General features: G+C 41.7%; 1 protein-coding gene across 1 annotated transcript; it reads left to right on the plus strand.

Annotated features, from left to right (window-relative positions):
* The first annotated feature begins 340 nt into the window (after window positions 1-340).
* Window positions 341-21497, plus strand: SAMD7 (sterile alpha motif domain containing 7). Its single transcript, XM_077763625.1, has 8 exons — window positions 341-443; window positions 3084-3210; window positions 4466-4590; window positions 8237-8315; window positions 9445-10064; window positions 11279-11400; window positions 18087-18197; window positions 21330-21497. Exons 1-8 carry the CDS (start codon window positions 341-343, stop codon window positions 21495-21497), a joined length of 1455 nt encoding a protein of 484 aa, XP_077619751.1.
* The last annotated feature ends 291 nt before the right edge of the window (window positions 21498-21788 follow it).

The raw sequence follows: 21788 nt of genomic DNA on the forward strand, positions 1-21788 counted from the left end.
TCTCTAGACCTTGGAAATAAGCTTTCATTTTAGGGACAAACTTGGAGGGTTGATTAAAAACTAATAAACTACTATATCAGATGTGTAACAAAATTTTATAGGTCACATTCAATCTCCTTGGTATTGCAAAAAGGAAAAAAAGCAAGACCCAGGAACCGTAGGGTCCAGAATAGTTTTGTTACCAAGAAGGGCTTTAAATCAGATTTGAATTAGATGAGACTTGTCTTTGATGCCTCATTTCTTCATCTCTGTTAACCTGATAGCCTTGAGTTCCCTGCTTACTTCACTAAATGCATGACTAACAGTGAAAAAAAAAAATCCTTCTGTGTTGTTGCAGACGATGGACCCTACAGAAGCTCGTAGAAGTATTCCTCTGCCTGGTGAACCTGGTACTCCAGAAGACAGGCATTTGTGCGAGCTGTCTCCTGGAATGACATTAGAAGGTAATCACATTGCCTCAACAGCACTAGACACCATGCTGCTCTGCTCCATATCCCCGTGGCCCCCTTCCGAGTTCACCTTCAACTGTGGGGATCCTTCCCCATCTCAAGCACCGGTCCCTCTCAGCTTCTCAGTCTGAAGTCTCCCTCCCACATCATAGGACAGGAGCTCATCACATCTAGATCAGGCACAATCCAGTGGCTATTTACCCAGCTCTCTGGCTTTCATTGCAACAAATCCTGGGGTGTGTTCCACGAGGTGTCTTACAGGGTCCCCAGCAGGGGTGAGCCCCCGGTGCCCACAGTAGTAATCCACACATTAACTCTCCCTTTATCGGCTTTTCCCTTCCTGATGTCACTCCCCCTCCCTCATGTGAGCTCTAGGGACCACTAGCTGCCCGCAAGGTCTTGTCTTAGGCCTTCGTAGGGGGAATGTCAAACTAAGACAGTCTCATCTGTTTTTGGTGACTCATTTGTATGGCATTTCCCTCAGGTGACATGTGTGAGGAAGAGGGGTGGTCCAACATGCAGGCAATCCTTGCTCTGGAGGGACGCCACACCTCTCCCTTTCCTCCTTCTTTTTCCTCCTCCTTCCTCCTGTTCGTCTCCAGCATCACATAAAACGCAAGATACACACTGTAGTTTGTGATTTTAAAGGTCCTATCTCATTCGTGGGTAAGTTCAGACTTCTGCCAGAGATGGTCATTTTATGACACAAATGAAGGTTCAGTAACACTCAGTTGTGCCCCACATTGTTTGTTCGGTTGTGTAATGGACTAGGGGGAGGAAGGGGTTGTGCAGCCGATCTCACGCGGAGGGCCCGAGATGTCAAGGCACCACAGTGTCCTTGCAGAATTGCAAGCCCATGTCTGACATATACTCAGCCTGTGTTCTTTGTTGGCATTCTTTTTTTTTTTTTTTTAATATTTTTTTTATTTATTTCTAGGAGAGAGAGAGAGAGAAACAGCGTGAGCAGGGAAGGGTCAGAGAGAGAGGGAGTCACAGACTGAAACAGGCTCCAGGCTCTGAGCTGGCAGTCAGCACAGAGCCCGACGCGGGGCTCGAACCCACGAACCGTGAGATCATGACCTAAGCGAAAGTCGGACGCTTAACCGACTAAGCCACCCAGGCGCCCCTCTTTGTTGGCATTCTTACCGCGGCTGGCAGGCACCTGGCAGATATTTTTATTTTAATCCTGACTGGTCGGTCACTAGAGTCTCTGAGGCCACTATCCGAGAGGAGGCTATACTGACCTCACAGAAATACAGTGAAAATAAATCAACATAAAGACATGTTTTACATATACGAATGGCAAAGCCAATGTTAGGTGAGCTGTGGACTTGATTATTAAGTTTCAGTCAGAAAAAGAAGCTAAAGAAGTGATTGCTTATTTAAATACCATCGTATTTTTAGTTTTTGATCCATATGAATGTACTAACTTTTAACAATTAAATCATATATACATACAAGAAAGGAAAAAAGAAAGATCATTACTTTGAAAAGAAGAATACTTTCTTCCTAATTTCCTTATTTTTCAAGTTTATTTATTTTGAGAGAGAGCTCACACAAGTAGTGGAGGGGTAGAGAGAGAGGAAGAGAGAGAGAATCCCAAGCAGGCTCGGCACGGGCAATGCAGAGCCTGATGGGGGAAGCCCCAAGATCATGACCTGAATTGAAGTCAGATGCTTAACCGACTGAGCCACCAGTGTCCCTCCTAGTTTCCTTTTTTAAAAAACACAGTTGTAGGTATCTGGGTGCCTGGGTGGTTCTGGCAGTTAAGTATCTGACTCTTGATTTTGGCTCAGGTAATGATCTCACAGTTTGTGGGACGTAGCCCCACTTCATCCCTGCTTGGGATTCTCTCTCTCTCTCTTTCTCTCAAAATAAATGAAATAAAATAAAATATTTTTAAAAATCCTGTAAGTATTGTGAATTTTTTAAGTGACAATTGAGGATGAAGGAGAAGCTAAAATAATCTGTTTGACTAGTACTTGTTTAATATTTAAGATTATTCAAAGGACATTAATAATTAATAAGAAGATGTAAAACAAAACATTATCCTTTTAACAATGGTCCCTTTTACTGGTCACTAGGTTCTTCAGATAAAGTTATGAGTCCTATGTTTATGTACATTTGGATATAACTTGCTCACTTGTTCTAATTAAACACAGTCCTAGACTGTATCTACTCTAGCTAGATATGTTTTTAGCCATTAAGATTTCCCCCTTTTCTGTTTTAATCTTAAGAATTAAAAAGGAAGATTTTTCTAAAGATTGAACGTATGGGAAATATATACATTTGTACCTCTGGAAATATAAAAATCAAAATAAGTTGTAAGAAAGGAGGCTGGTATTTCTGGAATCTTGCAAGGCTGGTTTAATTTTATTATTACTTGTAATATGGTATGGTATTTTCTGTGAACTCATCAACGAATTCCAAGGACAAACTGATAAATCACTAAGTTCTGCAGTTGTATCTAGGTGCCTGCAATGAAGGGGTTTTTGTGTAACTGAAAGCTTGGTATAATTAGTCTCCCCAGGTGCCGGGAAAATACAAAAGGTATTCATTGTGTTCAAGAAAAATTCAAATAGTTCACTAAAAGGGTAGCCTTATATGTTTACATATTTATCTGATTCTTTTTAGAACTCCATCAGTGGCGAGAGATATTGATGATAAATCCAATGATGGCCATGCACCCTTTATTGACAGCACCAGGACAGCAGAGAATGCCACTGGTCCCGTCACCATTTGAACCTCCAACGGTGGATAGGTATTTCTTTCCAATATACCATTCTGGTTGAAGGGGAAAATGGATGATCATTAACTTTTCAAATGATGGTGTCTTCAGTGTTGTTTTCTTGTCTAATGTCTCTTCCGTGAACTGTGGTGCACTAATTCACACCAAGATGCTCTGCTGGCCACACCTTCAACACATTGCCCATCATTTCCCATCTGAGACCTGCTTGACACCCTCAACACATAGCTAACAAGCACTTACTATGGGACAGGCATCATGCAGACATAGACACTGATGTATTCTGCAAGGGCTACCCTAGCAAAATACCACAGACTGCATGGATTAAACAAGGGAATTTCATTTCTCTTAGTTCTGGAGGCTGAAAAGCCACAGATCATGGTGTCAGCAGGAGTGATTTGTGATGAGGCTTCCTCTCCTTGGCTTGCAGACAGTTGCCTTCTCGCTGTGCCCTCACCTGGCTTTTTTCTCTGTGCATGCAATCCTGCTTCCTCTTTCTCTTCCTCTCACAAGGACACCAGTCCTATCAGATTAGGGCTCCCCTGTTATGGCCACATTTAACCTTACATACCCCCTGAAAAGCATTATCTCCAAATATAGTCACAGTGGGGGTTCAGGCTTCAACCCATGAATTTGGGAGGAACACAACACACTCAGTAACAGTAAAGTACCCTGGTTTTCCCATGATAGAACAATTCTTTCTTTTAATAAAAATGACATTATCAGGACTTAGGTTGTACATTCTGGCAGTTTCTTATTTTCCCCTCATTAGAATATTTTGAGATTCTGAGTAGAAAGTAATATCCCTTATTTATTGTTGCTTGTGGAGTGCGAACAATAAATTTTGACTTCTTAAGACCATTGAAGTTGATAAACTGTCCACTTACATAGTCAAACACTGATCCCAGATGGCAAAACCCAAGGCAAAGTATGTCCATTACACGAGAAAAGAATGCTGTGGTCAGAACAGTATGTTGGTCATGCGAAATCAGAGAGCAGTATTGATTTGATTAGATTTTTTTCCAAACATTTCTAAAACATTTTTTTCTTGATGTTTCTGTTGTGTTGTCAGCTAGGTCAATCCTTCCTTAGTAGGTCTTTCTTACAACATTTCTACTGAAACCAACAGAGGTTGCAGGATTTTTGCACCTTATTTTGGGGAGAGATGATAGAATTTCATCTGGCAATTAGAAAATCTCACTGCCTATGCAATGGAAAATTTGTACAGTTCCATCCTCATTTTATCTATTTTATATCTTTCTCCCCCTAGAGATTTATTGTCTTCCACTCTAGCTTCTGCTGACCCAAGACAGTTTTGCGTTCCTTCTCAATTTGGATCCTCTGTTCTACCAAACGCAAATATGCCGAACATGCTATCCAATCGCGTCTACTCAGGTATGAGCGATAAATGGCTCTGGTCTGTGGAGCCACTGTGAACTGGATGGCTGCATTAATTCACCATCATGCCATCAAATTTACTGCTAAGTTTTGGCAGAGCTGTATGGCAGGTGTGCTTATAAGTTCTGCACTTGCTACCTAGGTTTCAGTCATGATTCCACCACTCTGTGACCAAGTGTAAGTTGCTTAATGCCTCCAACCGTCAATTTACTGAGGAATACCATGAAAAGTTGCAGTATTGCAGTCTGTCTTATCTTACACGTGAGAAACTAATGGGGTCATGAGGAGATGAGATTTGAGAGTTAAAGAGGTTTGGGGCTGTTTATCTATGGCCTGATAGGTCAGAGTGGAGGCTTGCCTCTTATTCTGAGTAGGAGGGGAAGATTTTCAGGAATTTGAGCAAAGGAGTGATGTGGTCTGACTTACATTTTACTAGGATCACTCTGACTTCTGCGTTCGAGACAAATTGGTAGAATCAAAGCTCTGAGGATAAACTGATGGGAGTTAATGGGCTATTAGAATAGCCAAAAGATAATGATGGGTTGGTCCTGGGTGGTGACGGTTCCATAGTAACATGTGGTTGGATTCTGTAATTTTTTTGAAGATAGAAATAACAGATTTTTTCACTGTTTAGATATGAGCTGTGTGAGAGAGTGATCTTAAGGAGGACAGCAAAATTTTGGTCCGAGCAAAGGAGAGATAAAGTTGCTGTTCACTGTTGCAGAGGAGTGTGAGAGGAACAGAGTTCTTGGGGCAGGAGAGATGTCATGGGCTCAGTTTTGCTCCTGTTATGTTTGAGGTACCTAACAGATGATCAGTGGGAGATGTCAGGAAGGCAGCTAAAGTGCAGAGAGGACTTCTGGAGACAGCTTGGACATATAATTTTGAAAATCATCAGCATAGATGAGACTAAATGAAATCATCTATGGAATGTGTGTTGATAGAGGTTAAAAGGATGATATCTAGGACACATCAACAAGGTCCAGAAGATGAAAAGGAACAAAAAGGGAGAAACAGGAGGAGAAAACAGTAAAGTAGGAGGAGAGCCAGGAGGGCCTGGTGGCCTTGAGGGCGAGGGAAGAAGTTTTAAAGACAAGAGGGAACATCTGTGTCAAGTACGCCACTCATAGATGAAGTAGATGAAATCTAAGAATATATGATCAGATTTAGCAGAGTGGAGCTCATCGGCGATCTTGATAAGAGCAGTTTCAGTAGAAGGTTATCAGTGAAAACATGACTGGTGGAAGCTCAAGAGAGATTAAGAAGAGAGACTTTCCTCATGATATAGAAGATCAAATTGATGTATCTTCTCTGCCCAAAACTGTATTCGTGAGTTTCTGTTTGTCTCTGCTCTCTAATTCCAACAGCTCTCAATAGATAAGAACAAATAGGAGTGAAAAGCTTGGCACAAGAAGAAATATGATTGTGCCAGGGCCAGTGGAGACACCAGCCTGCCTGGATTTGAGCATGTTGTGCCTGGATCCAGTGCAAAGGGATCGGGCATAGAAGTCAGGGCCAGATATGAAACTGGACACACCCACTAGAGTGTTCCAAGGAGCAGGAAGACTGTCCCAAAGGCTAATCCTGGATGAAAACCCCATCTGGCATCAAGAACCCAACAAATCTATAGCCCATGGTTACAGGCAACACATAAATAGACCAGTTAATAGTTGCATTGCTGACTCAGAGAACCCGTCTTAGTGATAAAGAATCTGGAAGCTGCCAATATTTGGATACAAGCAAGCAAGTTAACCACCTGTCTCAGGGGCATAGATCTGGTCTCCTGCCTCAAGACTGATATGTAGGAGAGTAAACAAGGGCAAAGTAGGGGCTCAGGCCTACAGAAACTGAGCTACTAAGTAAGTTAGCAAAATAGAAACAAAGACACAAATCCATTTCAAAATCTGGATATTAGGTAGAGAGTGGGCTATTACAGCTGGACTAGCATTAAGTTTGATGTCATCTATTTGGGAAAGAGAAAGAAACTTGGAATAGGTTTGTGGGGACTCCAGATTTCAGAGGCTCCTAAAATCCAGGTAATTAAAATTGTGCTTTCTATACTGGACCTCTCATGAGAACTTTCTCTGCATCCTTTTACAGTCAGTACCTCGTGGGTTGATAGTTCCATGCATGCTGGCTCTCTAGAGAAGAATATTTTGAAGCCACTGAATTATAAAAAATATCTGAAGCTTTAGTGTTAGGAGGATTTTAGATGTCACCTCATCAATCTCTGAATTTTACAAATGATAATCTCCCTAAAAAAAGATAGAGCATTATTTATTTTAAGATGAGTTATTAATAGGAGTTAAATGAGCTCTTCTAGCTTAATACAAAGCGTTTACAAGAAGCAGTTCTAGCTCTCATGCTACTGGCCCCCATTTTAGGGAAACGGATTTTCACATGGAAAACTATCAGTGAACAAAATGACATAAAATAAGTACAACTTGAGTGTCTCTTGTTGTTAAAGTATGTTCTGTAGACCTGTGCTGGTCTGTGAAGAAGCTGTGCAAATAAATGCGTAAATAGAGAAACTTTTGCAGCCATATGACAGGGTAATTCTATGTCCATTAATCTGATCATTTTTTACATTATACTTGTATTTGTCCTTGTTTTCATTTCAATTTTATAAAAGTGTGTTTTATTGTATTCTTAAAAACGTATTGGTCCATGATGGGTGGAAATTTTAAAAGAAAAAAAATGGTCCTTTACCATAGATGGTTTAAAAGTATTGGTATAGATTCTAAGTGCATTAGGAAAACAGAGAAAGAAAAGAAATCAATACAGCATAAAGTTACCAGGCAAGAATAGAGCCTTGAATTCTCTAATGCTGCTGTTATTTCAAGGCACGTTAGAAGACTGACACAAAAAGGGGCGCCTGGGTGGCTCAGTCGGTTAAGCATCCAACTTTGGCTCAGGTCATGATCTTGCAGTTCATGGGTTCGAGCCCTGCTTCGGGTTCCGTGCTGACAGCTCAGAGCCTGGAGCTTGCTTGGATTCTGTGTCTCCCTCTCTCTTTCTGCTCCTCTCCCAGTCATGCTCTGTTTCTCTCTGTCTCAATAATAAATAAAAACATAAAAAATTTTTTAAAAAAGAAGACTGACACAAAGAATGTAATTTCTACCCAACTTCATTGAAAATATTTTGGAAAAAGTGTCTTCCTCAGATACCAAAAAGTCCATATAGAAACCTTTCTATTTTATTCATGAAATCATTGCATTTATGTCCAGGGATTTTGGTGCACAAGAGGCACTTAGTTACTTTATTTTAAAAGGTCAGCTGATTTCTCTTGTAGCAGAAAAAAAAGAAGGGAAAGGAAAAAAGTTATCAATTTTTGCTTTAAAAACTAGAAATCAAGAGATCCACAGTTCATTTTTTTTTTTTTTGCTTTTGAAGTATGGCAGGAAAATGCCACCAATCATGAGATCCATACTTAAAGAAAAATAAAAGTATCTAGTGTTTATCACTCCATCACCAAAGTGGCTCCAAAATGCTGAACAGCAATTATCTGATACTGTTTCTAACATTGTGCTCTACTGGTGGGTTTTTGTGGATGCTGTTTTAAATCATGTATTTTATTTTTATTATCTTTAAATGGACATTGTTAATTTGTTTCTGGGATGGGATGGTGGTTTTCTTTTTTAAGGTTGGGGCATTTTACCACCTGAATCCATAAAGGCAATGGCCAGAAGGAATGAAATGATTCAAAGGCAGCATACTGCCAGGTAACATAATAATGTTGTTTTATTTATTTTCTATTCACTCTTCTGTTCATTGGTTTTAGATGGATAGATAGATAGATAGGTAGATAGGAGATAGATAGAGAGATAAATAGATAGATATAGAGATACTTTTTATATATATTCATTCATTATATTTGTTTATTGTGTTATATACATATACAAGCTCTAATTATATTCATATTATATTATATATATGTTTATATATATATGATTACATACAAAAAGCATTTTAGGAATATTACAAAAATAAATATATACAAACATGTATTTTAGTTAAAGATAAAAGTAAGATTAGAAATTACGTAGTGAAGCTACGTCTGTGGATCGTAGTAGTTTAACAATGTCTCACAATTAAAATGCCTAGTTGTGATTCCTCTGAAATTCATATTGGCACTTTTGTTTTAAAAGACTTTGATTCTGCCCAAATATAGGAGCCAAGCTTACCAACCCCATTTCAGACTCTATGAGCAAAACCCAGACAAGCCCCAAGTCAGTGGCCCCCAAAGTGGCCTTCAGCTGTACCAACTAGGAGAAGGAAAAGACAGCAGTAATGACTAGGGCATGGCCCTGGGGTACAAGAAGGCTTCAGACTCAGTTTTCTCATCACTGAACCCTAATGGGTCCAGGTAATAACCAATAATAAAAATAAAGTAGCAAAACCACCAGCAAGTTGCATTCATTTGTAACAGTTGAGACTTGCATTGATCTCTTGCCTTCCTTGAGTCCCACTAAGATTACACTTTGGGGTTTAGAAACCTCTTCCCAGAACTTTTGTTTCTTTGAGGATTAATTCCCGGCAAGAAACTATCCTGTGCTATGTTATTCCCATTCCTGCAAAATTTGCCAGATATATTAGAGGTAATGCTTTAAAGACGAGATTTGGGCTTCCACTGTGGGATTTGACCAAACCTTTCATCCTCAGGTCTTTTTCTAAACTTTCCTTCCCAGTGAATTTTTAGGGGAATTTGTGTTTCCACCCAACAACCTTCCGATAAGTAGTGTGAAGTCTCAGGAAAGGCACAGGTTTCATCTCAGGGAATGCAGAGAACCATTAAGATTATATTTCTATCAGTTTCCTTGGAATGTATACAATATATTGTGTTGGTTTTAGGATGGACATGGAAATGCATGCCATTTACCAGCAAAGGAGAGTAGAAAAAGTGAATCCCAAGGGACTAGCAGGGCGAGGGATACCGTTCCTCTGTGGCTCCAGTATCCCACCTGGCCCAGCCAGCTACCATGGCAGGATGCTCCCTGCCAGTGACCTGCATTTCCACAGGAGCACCCCGAGAAACCTTCAGGGAAACCCCACGCTAGTGGCAACTGGTCCACATCTTCTAGAGAGCTGGGGCCAGAAATGTCGTCGTCTCAGGAGAGGTACTGGGAATCAGAAAGTTCTAGACAGTGATACGGAGAGCTCTAAAAGTCAAGTAGAAGAAAAAATCTTAGGCCAGTCTCGTGTGATTCCCTACGAAGAGGATGAATTTGCAAAAGAACCAGAAACCGAAGCTCTCAACAATCAGAAGTCAAGCGAAACCAGTGAAAAGCCAGCTCTTGGCAACACCTGTGGGGAGCTCGAGTCCACCCATAAGAAACCTCGGGGAGCTCATAGTGCTCCCCTAGAAGCAAAGGCCTGGGATGGTGCAAAGGAGAAGACTTCAGAGCAAGGCTTTGCAGCCTGTGGTGAAAAGAATGGCGTTTGCCCTCCAATTCCTCAACCGTCTCTGCCAGGTGGGTGTCCGGGGCCAATGGTAGATTCTAATGGGCCACAGGTCACCCCGTCCTTAAGTTATTACGTAATATACTATTCCCATCCTGTTTCCTTTTATTCTTCTTTTTCTTTTTTTTAATAGTTTATTTAGTTTTGAGACAGAGAGAGACAGAGCACGAGTGGAGGAGGGGCAGAGGGAGAAGGAAACACAGAATCAGAAGCAGGCTCCAGGCTCTGAGCTGTCAGAACAGAACCCAACACAGGGCTCAAACCCACTAACCGAGGGATCATGACCTGAGCCGAAGTCGTTCGCTTAAATGACCGAACCACCCAGGCGCCCCTGACTCTTCTTTTTCTTAATCCTATGTAGGGCTATGTCTTCATGAAGTCCCTTTATTATGTTCGTTCCAATAAGCCATATTGGTGAAACTTGTCCCTATTTATATATTGTTGTATAGAGAATTCTCAGCCAAAGCTAGGAAGGCAAGGATGAGGAAGGATGGGGAAACCTACCAGAATTTTAAATTAAAATTTTGATTCACTTTGCTGTTCACTCCTTCAGTACAAATCAGAGGGACTTCTTGCTTAAAAGTATGAATTCTATCTCCCCTGTATTTAAGTGCAGGAAACAATAGAACAGTTAAACAAAAGCATTAACTTTCAGTGCCCATTACTGTTAGGATACCTTATGACCTAAAAACATTAACACACTATCCTCCCAAACACACACTGAATAGTTTCTAGAACTTTTTTTTGATTAAACATATTTTAAAACACAGAGATTTGGGGGAGACGGTTGTAATCTAGTCACCAAACCAACTGTTTCCCTCACGACGTGTTTATTTGCCATTCTGATGAGTACGTGCCTCCATTCTCGTGTCACCTAGAGAGCATGAGAAGTCATGTAACGTCAGAGAGTGTGACAGTGTTCATCTGGAGAATGAAATCCGCAGTGCATGCCTATTAGAATCTGAGAGAAAATGGAGCAGTCTGGAACTTCTTTGTGTATTTACAGTAATGCTGTCATTGAAGATCCTTTAGAGGAAGGAAAGAAAGGAGACTGCTAAACTTTTCCGAAAATGCCTTACACATAGATGTATATATATAAAGGGACCTCTGTGGTAATAGAATATACGGAAATCAATGTAGCTGTATACATAAAACCATGCTCTGAGTTTCCCCCTTTTCCCTGGAAATTATATAACACAAAATAACTTCCTTTCCATTTTTAAAGGAGCATACCCACTGGTTACAATTCGGGGAAATCTGTCTTTGGATGAAGATATTCAGAAGTGGACCGTGAATGATGTGCACAACTTCATAAGTGGCCTTCCAGGTTGCTCAGATTATGCTCAGGTAAGTGAACATTCCAGTGTTTTCATAAAAATAAGGCATTTTGAAATATATTTCCTTCAAAACAGTCCTGCCAAATTGCATTTTTTTCTCAGAGAAGACTGCTAATAATCTACCCTTTGGTATGTCATCAGCTGACCTGGGACAGGCGCCTCTGATTGCTAAATCTTGGGTCATGTCCCCACACCCCATCTGCAGGGGAGGCTGGGAAAGCCAATGTCTGGCATTAGTTTCTGTTCCATCGAGACTCGTGGGAGATTGGCAAATTTACCCAAAATTAGGAGACTCAGAGGCCAAACATCCAAAAGTAGTGAGAAATGATGAGTACATTCCCTACTCTTGCATATAGCAGACAGTGGGGGGCACATACTTCTGTACCAGAAGTTTTAGGCTACTCATAATAGGTAATAGAAATATATTCTTTATTCTAAAAAGAATAACAAGCCTATCGATCTGAAAAATAAGGAATTAACTATTTTTAAATTCTATATAATATAGAGGTAATATACAAAAGTGAATACACACATATAACTCAATCTGGCGGATAAAGTACTATTTTTTGAATCACAATGAACCATCAGGACAGTTGGAAAGAAGACTAGTTTTACTCATATGGGAAAACTGGTGACAAAAATGATGGGTTGGCCAGTTTTTGAAGTTTATGTCAGTGCTACATTTTCATACTGAAAGTTTATTTCTTCAAGTGATTTTAATAACATAACTTTAAGCTGCAATTTGCTTACTAAATCTGGTGTCATTGTCTTTGGTTTATATGTTAAAGGGAAAAAATGCAAAGAAAGGACATTATAATTTAACATAATTAACTGATGTTAGAAATAGCTTTTTCAGATCTTGGTTTTGTGATCATTTTTTTCCTTCAGTGTAATGCTGTTAATTCTTCTTTTTATTTTTTTGTTCTGTTTATGGGACTCACAGAAAGGTGGATAGAGTAGTAGTTAAGAGGATGGCTTATGAAACCAGAAAGTACAAATTCAAATCCTGGCTTTTCCGTTTTCTGGACATGTGACCTAGGACTAAATGGCTTGTCTTCTTAGTGCGCAGTTTTTCATCTGTAAAATGGGGATAATTATATAATACATTCTCGATGGATTGTTGTAAGCAGTAAAGAGGGCTTAGCACCTTATAAGTCCTCGATGAGCGTTAATTTCCCCATGCTATCTGAGGCTTCTCAAGACCACAGAAACTCAGGTTACTTATCGGGCAAATTGTATGGTGGGGTGGGTGGCAAATCCACTTTGTCTTTTTACATGATAAAAAATTTGTGTCCTATTCTCTCCCATTCAATGAGTCTAACCTTATTATTTTATTATTAGTCATTAACCATGGGGATATCCCTTTTTAAATTTATGTATTCCACCTATCAAGTGCTGCCATCAACCACCGGTACAGCAGTTACCAAACTTTGATAACTGTCCGAAATAAGCAACAGTCAAATAAGCAATGAACATGTGATTGCTGGCTTCTGGTGGACCGAATCTGTTTGACTCTCATTAGTCTTCATCAGCCAGAGATCTCCAGGCATGGAAGGGCCACTGATGATAACCGCTCTTGTAATAAATGATGCTACATGCATTTCATACTTTATCATCCCAAATGGCCTCTCGGGGGTACACAGAAGTCACATAAACAGGAATGCCCCACACCTTGCTGACTCATTATCTCTCACCAACAGGATGTCGGCGCTCCTTTCCCCACCCCAAGAAATGGAACAGTTATTTCTAGGTGTTTCTCAAATGTGGTTAGGATCAAGTTCTGCTCTTGTGTCCTCATTAGTCTATTCCCTCCCAGCGATTGCTGGTGAAATCAACCGCAAGAAGAGCACTACCCTGCTGGGCACGCCGCAGCCAAGCTCACGGACAGTATTCTTGTACAGAAACGGAGAGAATCACCCTGGGTGCAACTGAGTGCAACTAGCCCAGAAGCAGCACAGCTCGACTTGGGCTCAGCTGTCACTGGCACCCTGTCTAGTATGTCACAGCCTGGGACCAGTCAGGGTCACACTGACCGTGTTCCCCACCCCCACCCTGTCCTCTTCTTTCTCATCTCTGCCTTTGGTGGCCGCTCAGCAACCTCCTACCACCTGTCTCCTGTAGGTATAAAAAGAAACCCAGAAAAAAAAGAAGCACAACTAAAACTCAAATGCAAATGAATTCTTTGAAAGAGAGAGAGAGAGAGAGAGTTGGTCACTTAGTTGTTCAGGGACATCCTGGAGACCCTGTGACACAACTTGTTTGTTCTAAGTAAATGTCTCATTCAAAGAACTCACCAGATAAAATATTGTCTGTCTAAAAAGAACTGAAATTACTACAATTAAGTGTATGTTTATATGGTGCCTGGCTTAAACTGCTGTCTTGACAATGAGGTGGGAGGGACATGTGAGCGACACCCGCATATCCTGCAACTTTTCCTCGGGCCCAGGTTCATCCGCCAGGGCTGAGGGTTGGGTCTTCATGCAAGTCAGGCCCTGGCTGTCAACCGGCCTCTGTTTGAAAATGTATCCTGGGGCGCCTGGGTGGCTCATTCGGGTAAGCACCCAACTTCGGCTCAGGTCATGATCTCACAGTTTGTGAGTTCCAGGCCCACATGGGGCTCTGTGCTGACAGCTCAGAGCCTGGAGCCTGCTTCAGATTCTGTGTCTCCATCTCTCTCTCTGCCCTTGCTTGTACTCTGTCTCTGTCTCTCTCTCTCAAAAATAAGTAAACATCTAAAAATTTCAAAAAAAAAGAAAAGAAAATACATCCCTTCATTGCTCACTGGAATAGTCACTACAAAGGAAAGAGAAATGGGCCCAAACTTCCCACCATTAATATATCTAACCATTTTCACCAGCACCCCTTTTTCTGAATGGCAGCAGGATTAAGCAGAGAAAATCCTGGATCAGAGTGAGACACCTTTTATTTTATAAGTTCTCTACCTGGCAGCCTCAGCTTCTTGGCAACTCACTTAACCTTTTATACAAGGGTTGTCTCATTATTATAACAATACCTACTTTTTGCTGAGCATGGACTATATACCAGGCACTGTACCAGGCACATCATTTAAATTATCTTTTAAATTTAATGTATATAAATTCTATGAAGAATATATTAACCCTATGTTGCAGCTGAGTAAAACTTAGCATCACAGCAGCTAAGAGAGTGAGTGCTTGATAAATGTGTATGTGACTACAAGTCTAGCTCTTTCCACCATAATTACTGTGCACTGAAGATATTGGGCCATATGGTTTACAGTCAAGGCTACCCGGGCCCTTATGTGCTGTGAAAGGTGGTAAAAGGGATCTTTAAGTTATTCCTGATACTTCAAGAAACTTGAAGAGAAATCATATGTTTCCCCAAGATAAGGCTACAAGCCTAACCCAAAGTGTCAACTTTTTCACTTTGGCCTAAGATAAGTTAATTCAGGGGCATCTGGGTGGCTCAGTCGGTTAAGCGTCTGACTTTGACTCAGGTCATGATCTCCAGGTTCGTGAGTTTGAGCCCCTCATCCAGCTCTGTGCTGACAGCTCAGAGCCTGGAGCCTGCATCAGATTCTGTGTCTCCCTCTCTCTCTCCTCCTCCCCTGCTCATGCTCTGTCTCTCTCTCTCTCTCTCTCTCTCTCTCAAATAAACATTTTAAAAAAAGATAAGTTAATTCATAGTAGCCATTCTATAATTTCCTTAATTAAAGTAGGAAACAAAATAATTACTTAGTAAACACAGTTTATAAATAACTAAAATCTATTAGAACACAAATTTCCTAGTACAGAAGCTTCTTCAAAAGACTTGACTTTTCACTCGTCCTGAGGCATGGCCTCCAAAATAGTGGAAACAAACAAATATGGTTCCCCTTGTCTCTGAGCTCAAAGTCTCGAAGAGGGACACTAGTAAGGAACTCCACATCACTGTGGAGATGTTAGGAGAGAGCAGGTACACAGCTTGGTGGGAACACACAGGAGGGCCACGCGGCTTCCTGAAGGGAAAGGCATCTGTCAGTGAGTTTACTAGCTGAGGGGGGAGGGGAGGTGGAAGCGAGGCAAAGGAGAAATTCCCAAGTGAAGACCAGGAACCAGAAAGAATTTAGCACAGTTGGGATTTTGAAAGTAGTTGCAGTGGCACAGAGAAGACCAGAACCAAGTGGGACAGGGGAGAATGGCAAGACAGGAGGCTGGAGGAGGGGAAGGGGCCAGGTCAAAAGAGCTGTGGAGACCCAGGGAGGGACTGTGGCTTTATCCCGTAGGCAGTGAAGGCTTTAAGCCTGAGTGGCATGCTGAGCTTTACATTTCAGAAAAGTCACTCAGGTGGTTCGTGTGAAAACAGGTTGAAGGCCGCAAGACTGGTGGGGAAGCACCAGTGGAGCGGGTAGATAAGAACACTATCGAAAAGTCAGAATTGGCGTGATTCGCTTCTAAGTTTAATATATACATTAGGGAGCCTTCAGCGGAAAGAGATACTCACTGAAGCAGGGAGAGAGAGACTGAGATGAAGACCAAAAAGGACCTGAGGCAGAAGCGTAAGGCACCCTAACACATAAAAATGGATAAAGAAATGATAGCCCCGGAAGTGACTGAGAAGGAAAGGCACAGAGTACCCAGGAGGGAGAGTCTCGCAAAGGCCAGGAAAGAGCCTTTTTTATGAAAAAGTGGTCAACAATGTCAAATGCAGCCAGGAACACCAGAAACATCCATGCACTTGGCAACAGCAGAGTCACCGGGGACCCAGAGGCAAGCAGGTGTAGTGGACTAGTGAGGGTAGAAGTCAGAGTCCTCAAGACTGCGGAATGATGGGGCAGTAAGAGTATTGAGGCAGGGAGGTTCAAAACTCTTGAGAAACTGGCGTGTGAAGGCGATGAGAGGTATGGGGCTGTATCTAGAGACGGAGTGAGAAGGCATTTGTGTAGGTGCCTTATTATTGTTTGCTTAGTGACGGAGACTTGGGTAAGTGCCAACGGAAAGGAGCCAGCCCAACAGGGGAGACTGACGCTGAGAGAGTGGATTAGCTACTGAGTGAAGCTGAGGTGGGGTAAGGACACACACTACCCATGGAGAGGTTGTCTGCAAACAGTGAGAGACCCTCTTCCACCATATCAGGACCAAGGGAGAAAATATAAGTTTTTAGGTCGCTGGGAAGAATTAGAGGAAGTTCTTATCTATTGGTTTCTTCCCTTCCCTTCCCTTTCTTTCCTTCCCTTTTCTTTTTTTCTTTTCTCTTTTCTTTTCTTATTAGGAAGTTATGTGATCTGCTGAAAATGAGGGAGGATTCTGTAAGGTTTTAAGTTTGAAGAGTGTGAAGAAAGCTTGAAAATAGAAAAAAGAGAAAGCTCATCAGTAAATAGAGGATCGCCGGGCAGACTGAAGCTGGAGATCATAAAATCACAGTACTACCGAATCTGCCCAGATTTTTGATTCATCTCCTTATCTGCCTGGAATCTTTGTCCACCAGCGGCCTTCCTAGTTTCCAGAAGAAAGGTGGCACCCACTATACAGTCAGAACAGATAGGGCCCCTGGAAAGGCCAAGCATGATAGCCCTCACCTGCATTTCCTCTCCTCCCCTTGCCATTCATGCAAGTGGACAGACGCACTGCGCCTGTCAGTGTGAGAGGGAAAATTTGTCTCCCCTGGTTTCCACCCACAACACTTTACTCAGTCCATTTGTCCATTCATTGGCTAGCCCAGCAACATTTATTGCACATCTACTATGTCCCAGCCACAGCACTGGGATACTGGTAAACAAGACATGCCCCANGTTGGAACTGAGTTCCACAAACAGAATTACAATGTACTCCAAGAGTAGTTAAAGAGCACAGATGTGCTTCTGGAGCGCAGAAGAGAAAGTAACTAAAAGAAGAAACTTTATCACATTTTGTGTCATCCTCAAGCAGTCTTAATGGTTCCTCCCAAACTAAAATACCTATGTATAAAACAAGAATTTTGGGGGTGCCTCAGTCAGTTAAGTGACCGATTCAGAGTGTGTGTGTGAGCAGGGAAGGGGCAGAGAGAGGGAGAGAGAGAATTCTAAGCAGTATCTGCCCTGTCAGCACAGAGCCAAATGCACGGCTCTAATCCACATGCCGTGAGATCATGACCTGAGCCGAAATCAGGAGTCAGATGCTTAACTGACTGAGCCACCCAGGTGCCCAAGTGACTGAGTCTTGATTTTGGTTCAGGTCATGACCTCACATTAGTGAATTTGAGCCCCGTGAAGAGCTGCACACTCTCTGTGCAGATCCGGCTTGGGATTCTCTCTTTCTGTCCCTCCTCTGCTTGCATTCATTCTCTCTCTCTCTCTCTCAAAATAAATAAACAAACCTAAAAAAAGAATTTGGGGGGCGCCGGGCTGACTCAGTGGAAAGAGCATGCAACTCTTGATCTGAGAGTCATGAGTCTGAGCCCCACATTGGGTATAGAGATTACTTTTTAAAAAGAAAAGAAGAATTTTTAATTTTATTTACTTATTTATTTATGAAAGAAAAGGGGGGCAGGGAGAGGAGCAAAGGTAGAGAAAGAGAATCTTAAGCAGGTTCCTTGCTCAGCATGGAGCCTGACACGGGGCTTAATCCCACCACTGTGAGATCATGACCTGAGCTGAAATCAAGAGTCGGATGCTCAGCTGACTGAGCCACTCAGCTGCCTCACACAGAAATTTTTTTTAAAGACATGTAGACAAAGTTAACACCTTTTGTTTTTAATAAGGTGTTTAAAGATCACGCAATTGATGGAGAAACCTTGCCATTACTCACAGAGGAGCATCTTCGAAGTACTCTGGGATTAAAACTAGGGCCAGCACTAAAGATTCAGTCGCAGGTACGGTGAGTTCTCATAACTAAATATGTATTAATGATATGAGGCTTAAGAGAAATATGTTACTTTCCTCCTATCGTAATATGCACAGTACCCATTTAACCTCTTTATTAAGCTTTGCCCCTCTGTGGTGGGGACATGATAGAAGCGAGGGAACCTGAGAGCTTTGGGTGGGGCAGTGGTACCCATTCTTAGCTATGGCTGGGAAGGACAAAGCAGTGATGCGCTAGTGAATGTTTAACAACTAGTTCTCTTTAAAAAACAAAATGAACCCTGATTTGTAGCATTTGTTAATTTCTGTAGTGTAAATACTCCCACGATGGCTGACAAACGCCTAATGTCATGTTCCTGAGTTCAGAGTTGGGGACACACGCCTAGAAGTGCCCCCTTTTAGAGTATGTTCACCATATGGATGGACATAAATGACCTCAGGGGCAGAGATAATAATTAATAGTAAAATAATTAGGTAAAAACAAGGAGTGAGGAGTTTCAAGTATTGATTACTGGAGTTTTCACTATAATGTATTTAATTGTAAATTTATATAATTCAATTTTTAATAAACATTTAACAACTGGCTTGCAAACTTCCAGAAAATGTAACAATTGGTTCTTGAGACTGGATTAAGCCAACTCCAGTTCATGACTTCTCACCATCTCTACTGCTTCATTCAGGACAAAAGCACCAGTATCTCTCACTAGATTACTGCTATAGCCTTCTAACTGTCTGCCCTGCTCTGCCCTTGCCCTCCCAGTGCCTGTGCACCAAACAGTTCAGGATGATCCTTCTAATACATAAGACAGATCATGTCACTCTTTGGCTCAAATGTCTGCAATAGCTCCCTGTTTCCTTCAGAGTAAGAACCAAAAGTTTATATTATTTATGCTCCTCTCCACCTACCACTATCCTTACCTTCCTGACCCCATCTTCTACTTATCTCCCCTCTACTCCACACCCTCCAGCCCCCAGTTACTGCTTTTGACGACTTGCCTCTGGATGCTGCTTGAACTCATAGGCAAGCTCCACCTAAGAGCCATTCCCTCTGCCTGGGGTGCTCTTCCCCTGATATTTTCATGCTTTGTTCCCTCACCTCCTTCATCTTTGCTCCATTATATCTTCTTAACGAAACTTGCTCTGATTCTCCTATTTAAAGTTATACCCAGCCCAGCATCCATGCACACTTCTGCTATTCCTTTTCTGTTCTTCTTTTCTTCCCCAATAACACCTATCATCTTCAATCATACAAGGCAACACATTTATTATATCCATGTTTATTGTTGATTCCCCCTTCAACCCACTTGAATATAAACTCCATGAGAGCACAGATCTTTATCTGTTTTGTTGACTAATGTATCTTTAGAGTATAGAAGACTCATAATAGGTCAAAAATTACTTGTAGAAAGAGTGAGTTTCCTAAAAGTGAAACCAAAAAGGATCAACGAATTCTTTTCAACATTGTTTTTAGGGTACATGTTTATGCAAAGAACAATGGGATTTCAAGATGTCCTTCAAAAACTGTTTTTATCTGCCAAAAAAGTTTAGGGTAAAGAAGTGCTTTGTTTTTATTTTATTTATTTTATTTTTTAAAAATATTTTTATTTGTTTCTCAGAGAAAGAGAGGCAGCATGAGCTGGGGAGGGTCAGAGAGAGAGAGGGAGATACAGAATCTGAATCAGGTTCTGAGCTAGCTGTCAGCACAGAGCCTGATGCAGGGCTCAAAACCACGAACAGTGAGATCATGACCTGAGCTGAAGTCAGATGCTTAACCGACTGAGCCACCCAGGTGCCCCAGAAGTTCTTTATTTTTAATGTAAATACTTTAATGTTTCCATTGGTATTCTTTTTTTTCAACTTCTTATTTTGGAATAATTTAAATATAGAAAAGTTGCAAAGATAGTGCAGAGAGTTCACCCAGCTTTTCTTGAGGTTAACCTCTTACATAATGTGGCACACTTGTCAAAACTAAGAAATTAACATTGTTACAATATGGCATTCACTTTTAAATAATTTATTTTACTTTAGTGAGGAAACTAGATCTCTTGGCATTCTGATGACACTGCATGGTTTATTTTCAAATCTGATTTCTTTGGCTTTAATTTATCACTTTAGGGCTTTTTTTTTTTTCTGACTTAACAATGTGGCTGACTCTAAGTCATTCCTTTCCCTTTTTGAGTATAGTTGGCATACAGTGTTACATTCTCCAAGTCAATCTTCATCTTCTTCTCACTTGCCATTAGTGTTAAACCCGAAATCATTTTCACAAGGCTGTAGTCATTTCCTGTGCTCTCACCTAAAGGGTATAAGTAACTCCATGGAGCCCAACTGAGCTCTGAAGTCCAGGCTCCATCTGCCTGCTCCCACACAAGCTGTGGGGGAAGGTCTCGACCTCCAAAATGGGAAGCAGAGGCAAAATTCCATGACAGTGAGCCCTGCTGAGAAGAAGGAAACCCACCCAGAAGACCAGAAACTTAGCAGGTGGACCTGAATGGGGCATATGAGGAAAGACAGAGGAGAGGAAATAGTTACTGGAATCTGAGAACCCAGATATGATTAGAATGGAGGAAGTTGGGTTTAAGCTATGGCAATGTGAACGGCATGGAAATCTCCTGGGTCCCATGGAGGGTTAGGTTTGTGTAGGAGCCCAACGGTTACTACTGGGGCACGGAGGTCCAAAGCGGCAGTGTTTACATCTCAACACTAACCCAACTTAAAGCCAGCTGCGTGCTGAAGCTGCCTAAAGAATTGCAGCCTCGGCTTGGAGAAGTGCCTGTTGGGCATTGGTAAAGGTCGAGTGGGGTGTCTGTGCGATCTGTTGTGGGACCACTGGAAAGGGGTGAGGTGAAGTAAACCCAGAGTGAAATAATTGTGTGCACAGATGAACCACAGCAGACCCAGACCTGGGAATGGTAATTACAAGGTTACTGCCACCTTGATACCCAGTTTTACAGTAACAAACACTATATGTTCCTGAGAGAAACAAAAAGCCCCCACATCCTAGAACTGTGTCCCTCACAACTATCTAGATGCCCCATTCCGGAAATTACCTCCACTTCCCTGCCATCTGTGGCTAAGCAGAGGATGCTGGGTTATTCAAAGAAGCTTTAGGCTTAATTGCTATAATCATTTTGTCTTCAAAGGTATCTCAGCATGTGGAAAGTATGTTGTATAAGAAAAGTCTATCACTTTCTACCCATACAAAACAACCATTTGATCAACGAGCAGATACATCCTCTCTTTTGGATTTTAATTCCTGGGGTGATACACTGGACGTTCCTTGTTCCCAGGATGTAACGATTCCTAAATGAATCGAACGAGATAGCGGGAGAAATTAAAACCCTCAAGGAGCAAGAACAGTCTTAATCAGTTTTCCAAAGAGTCCAGGACATTCGGAGGGCGTGTGAGGGTTTCCCAGGATGAGATGGAAAGCTGGGCGGAAGAGAAAGCCGGCCTTCCTGGGGCCCTTAGAGGAGGCCTTGCCCAAGAGGCTTCCTTATGTGACCTCAGCCCAAAGTGGCTGGAGGTACATCCTCAGAAGCATTTGCAAACACCGAAAGAGCTACAGTTGGATAATTCCATAAGGAAATCTCTGAAGAAGC

Source organism: Crocuta crocuta, unplaced genomic scaffold (assembly GCF_008692635.1).
Source record: "Crocuta crocuta isolate KB4526 unplaced genomic scaffold, BGI_CrCroc_1.0 scaffold433, whole genome shotgun sequence".
NCBI lineage: Eukaryota > Metazoa > Chordata > Mammalia > Carnivora > Hyaenidae > Crocuta > Crocuta crocuta.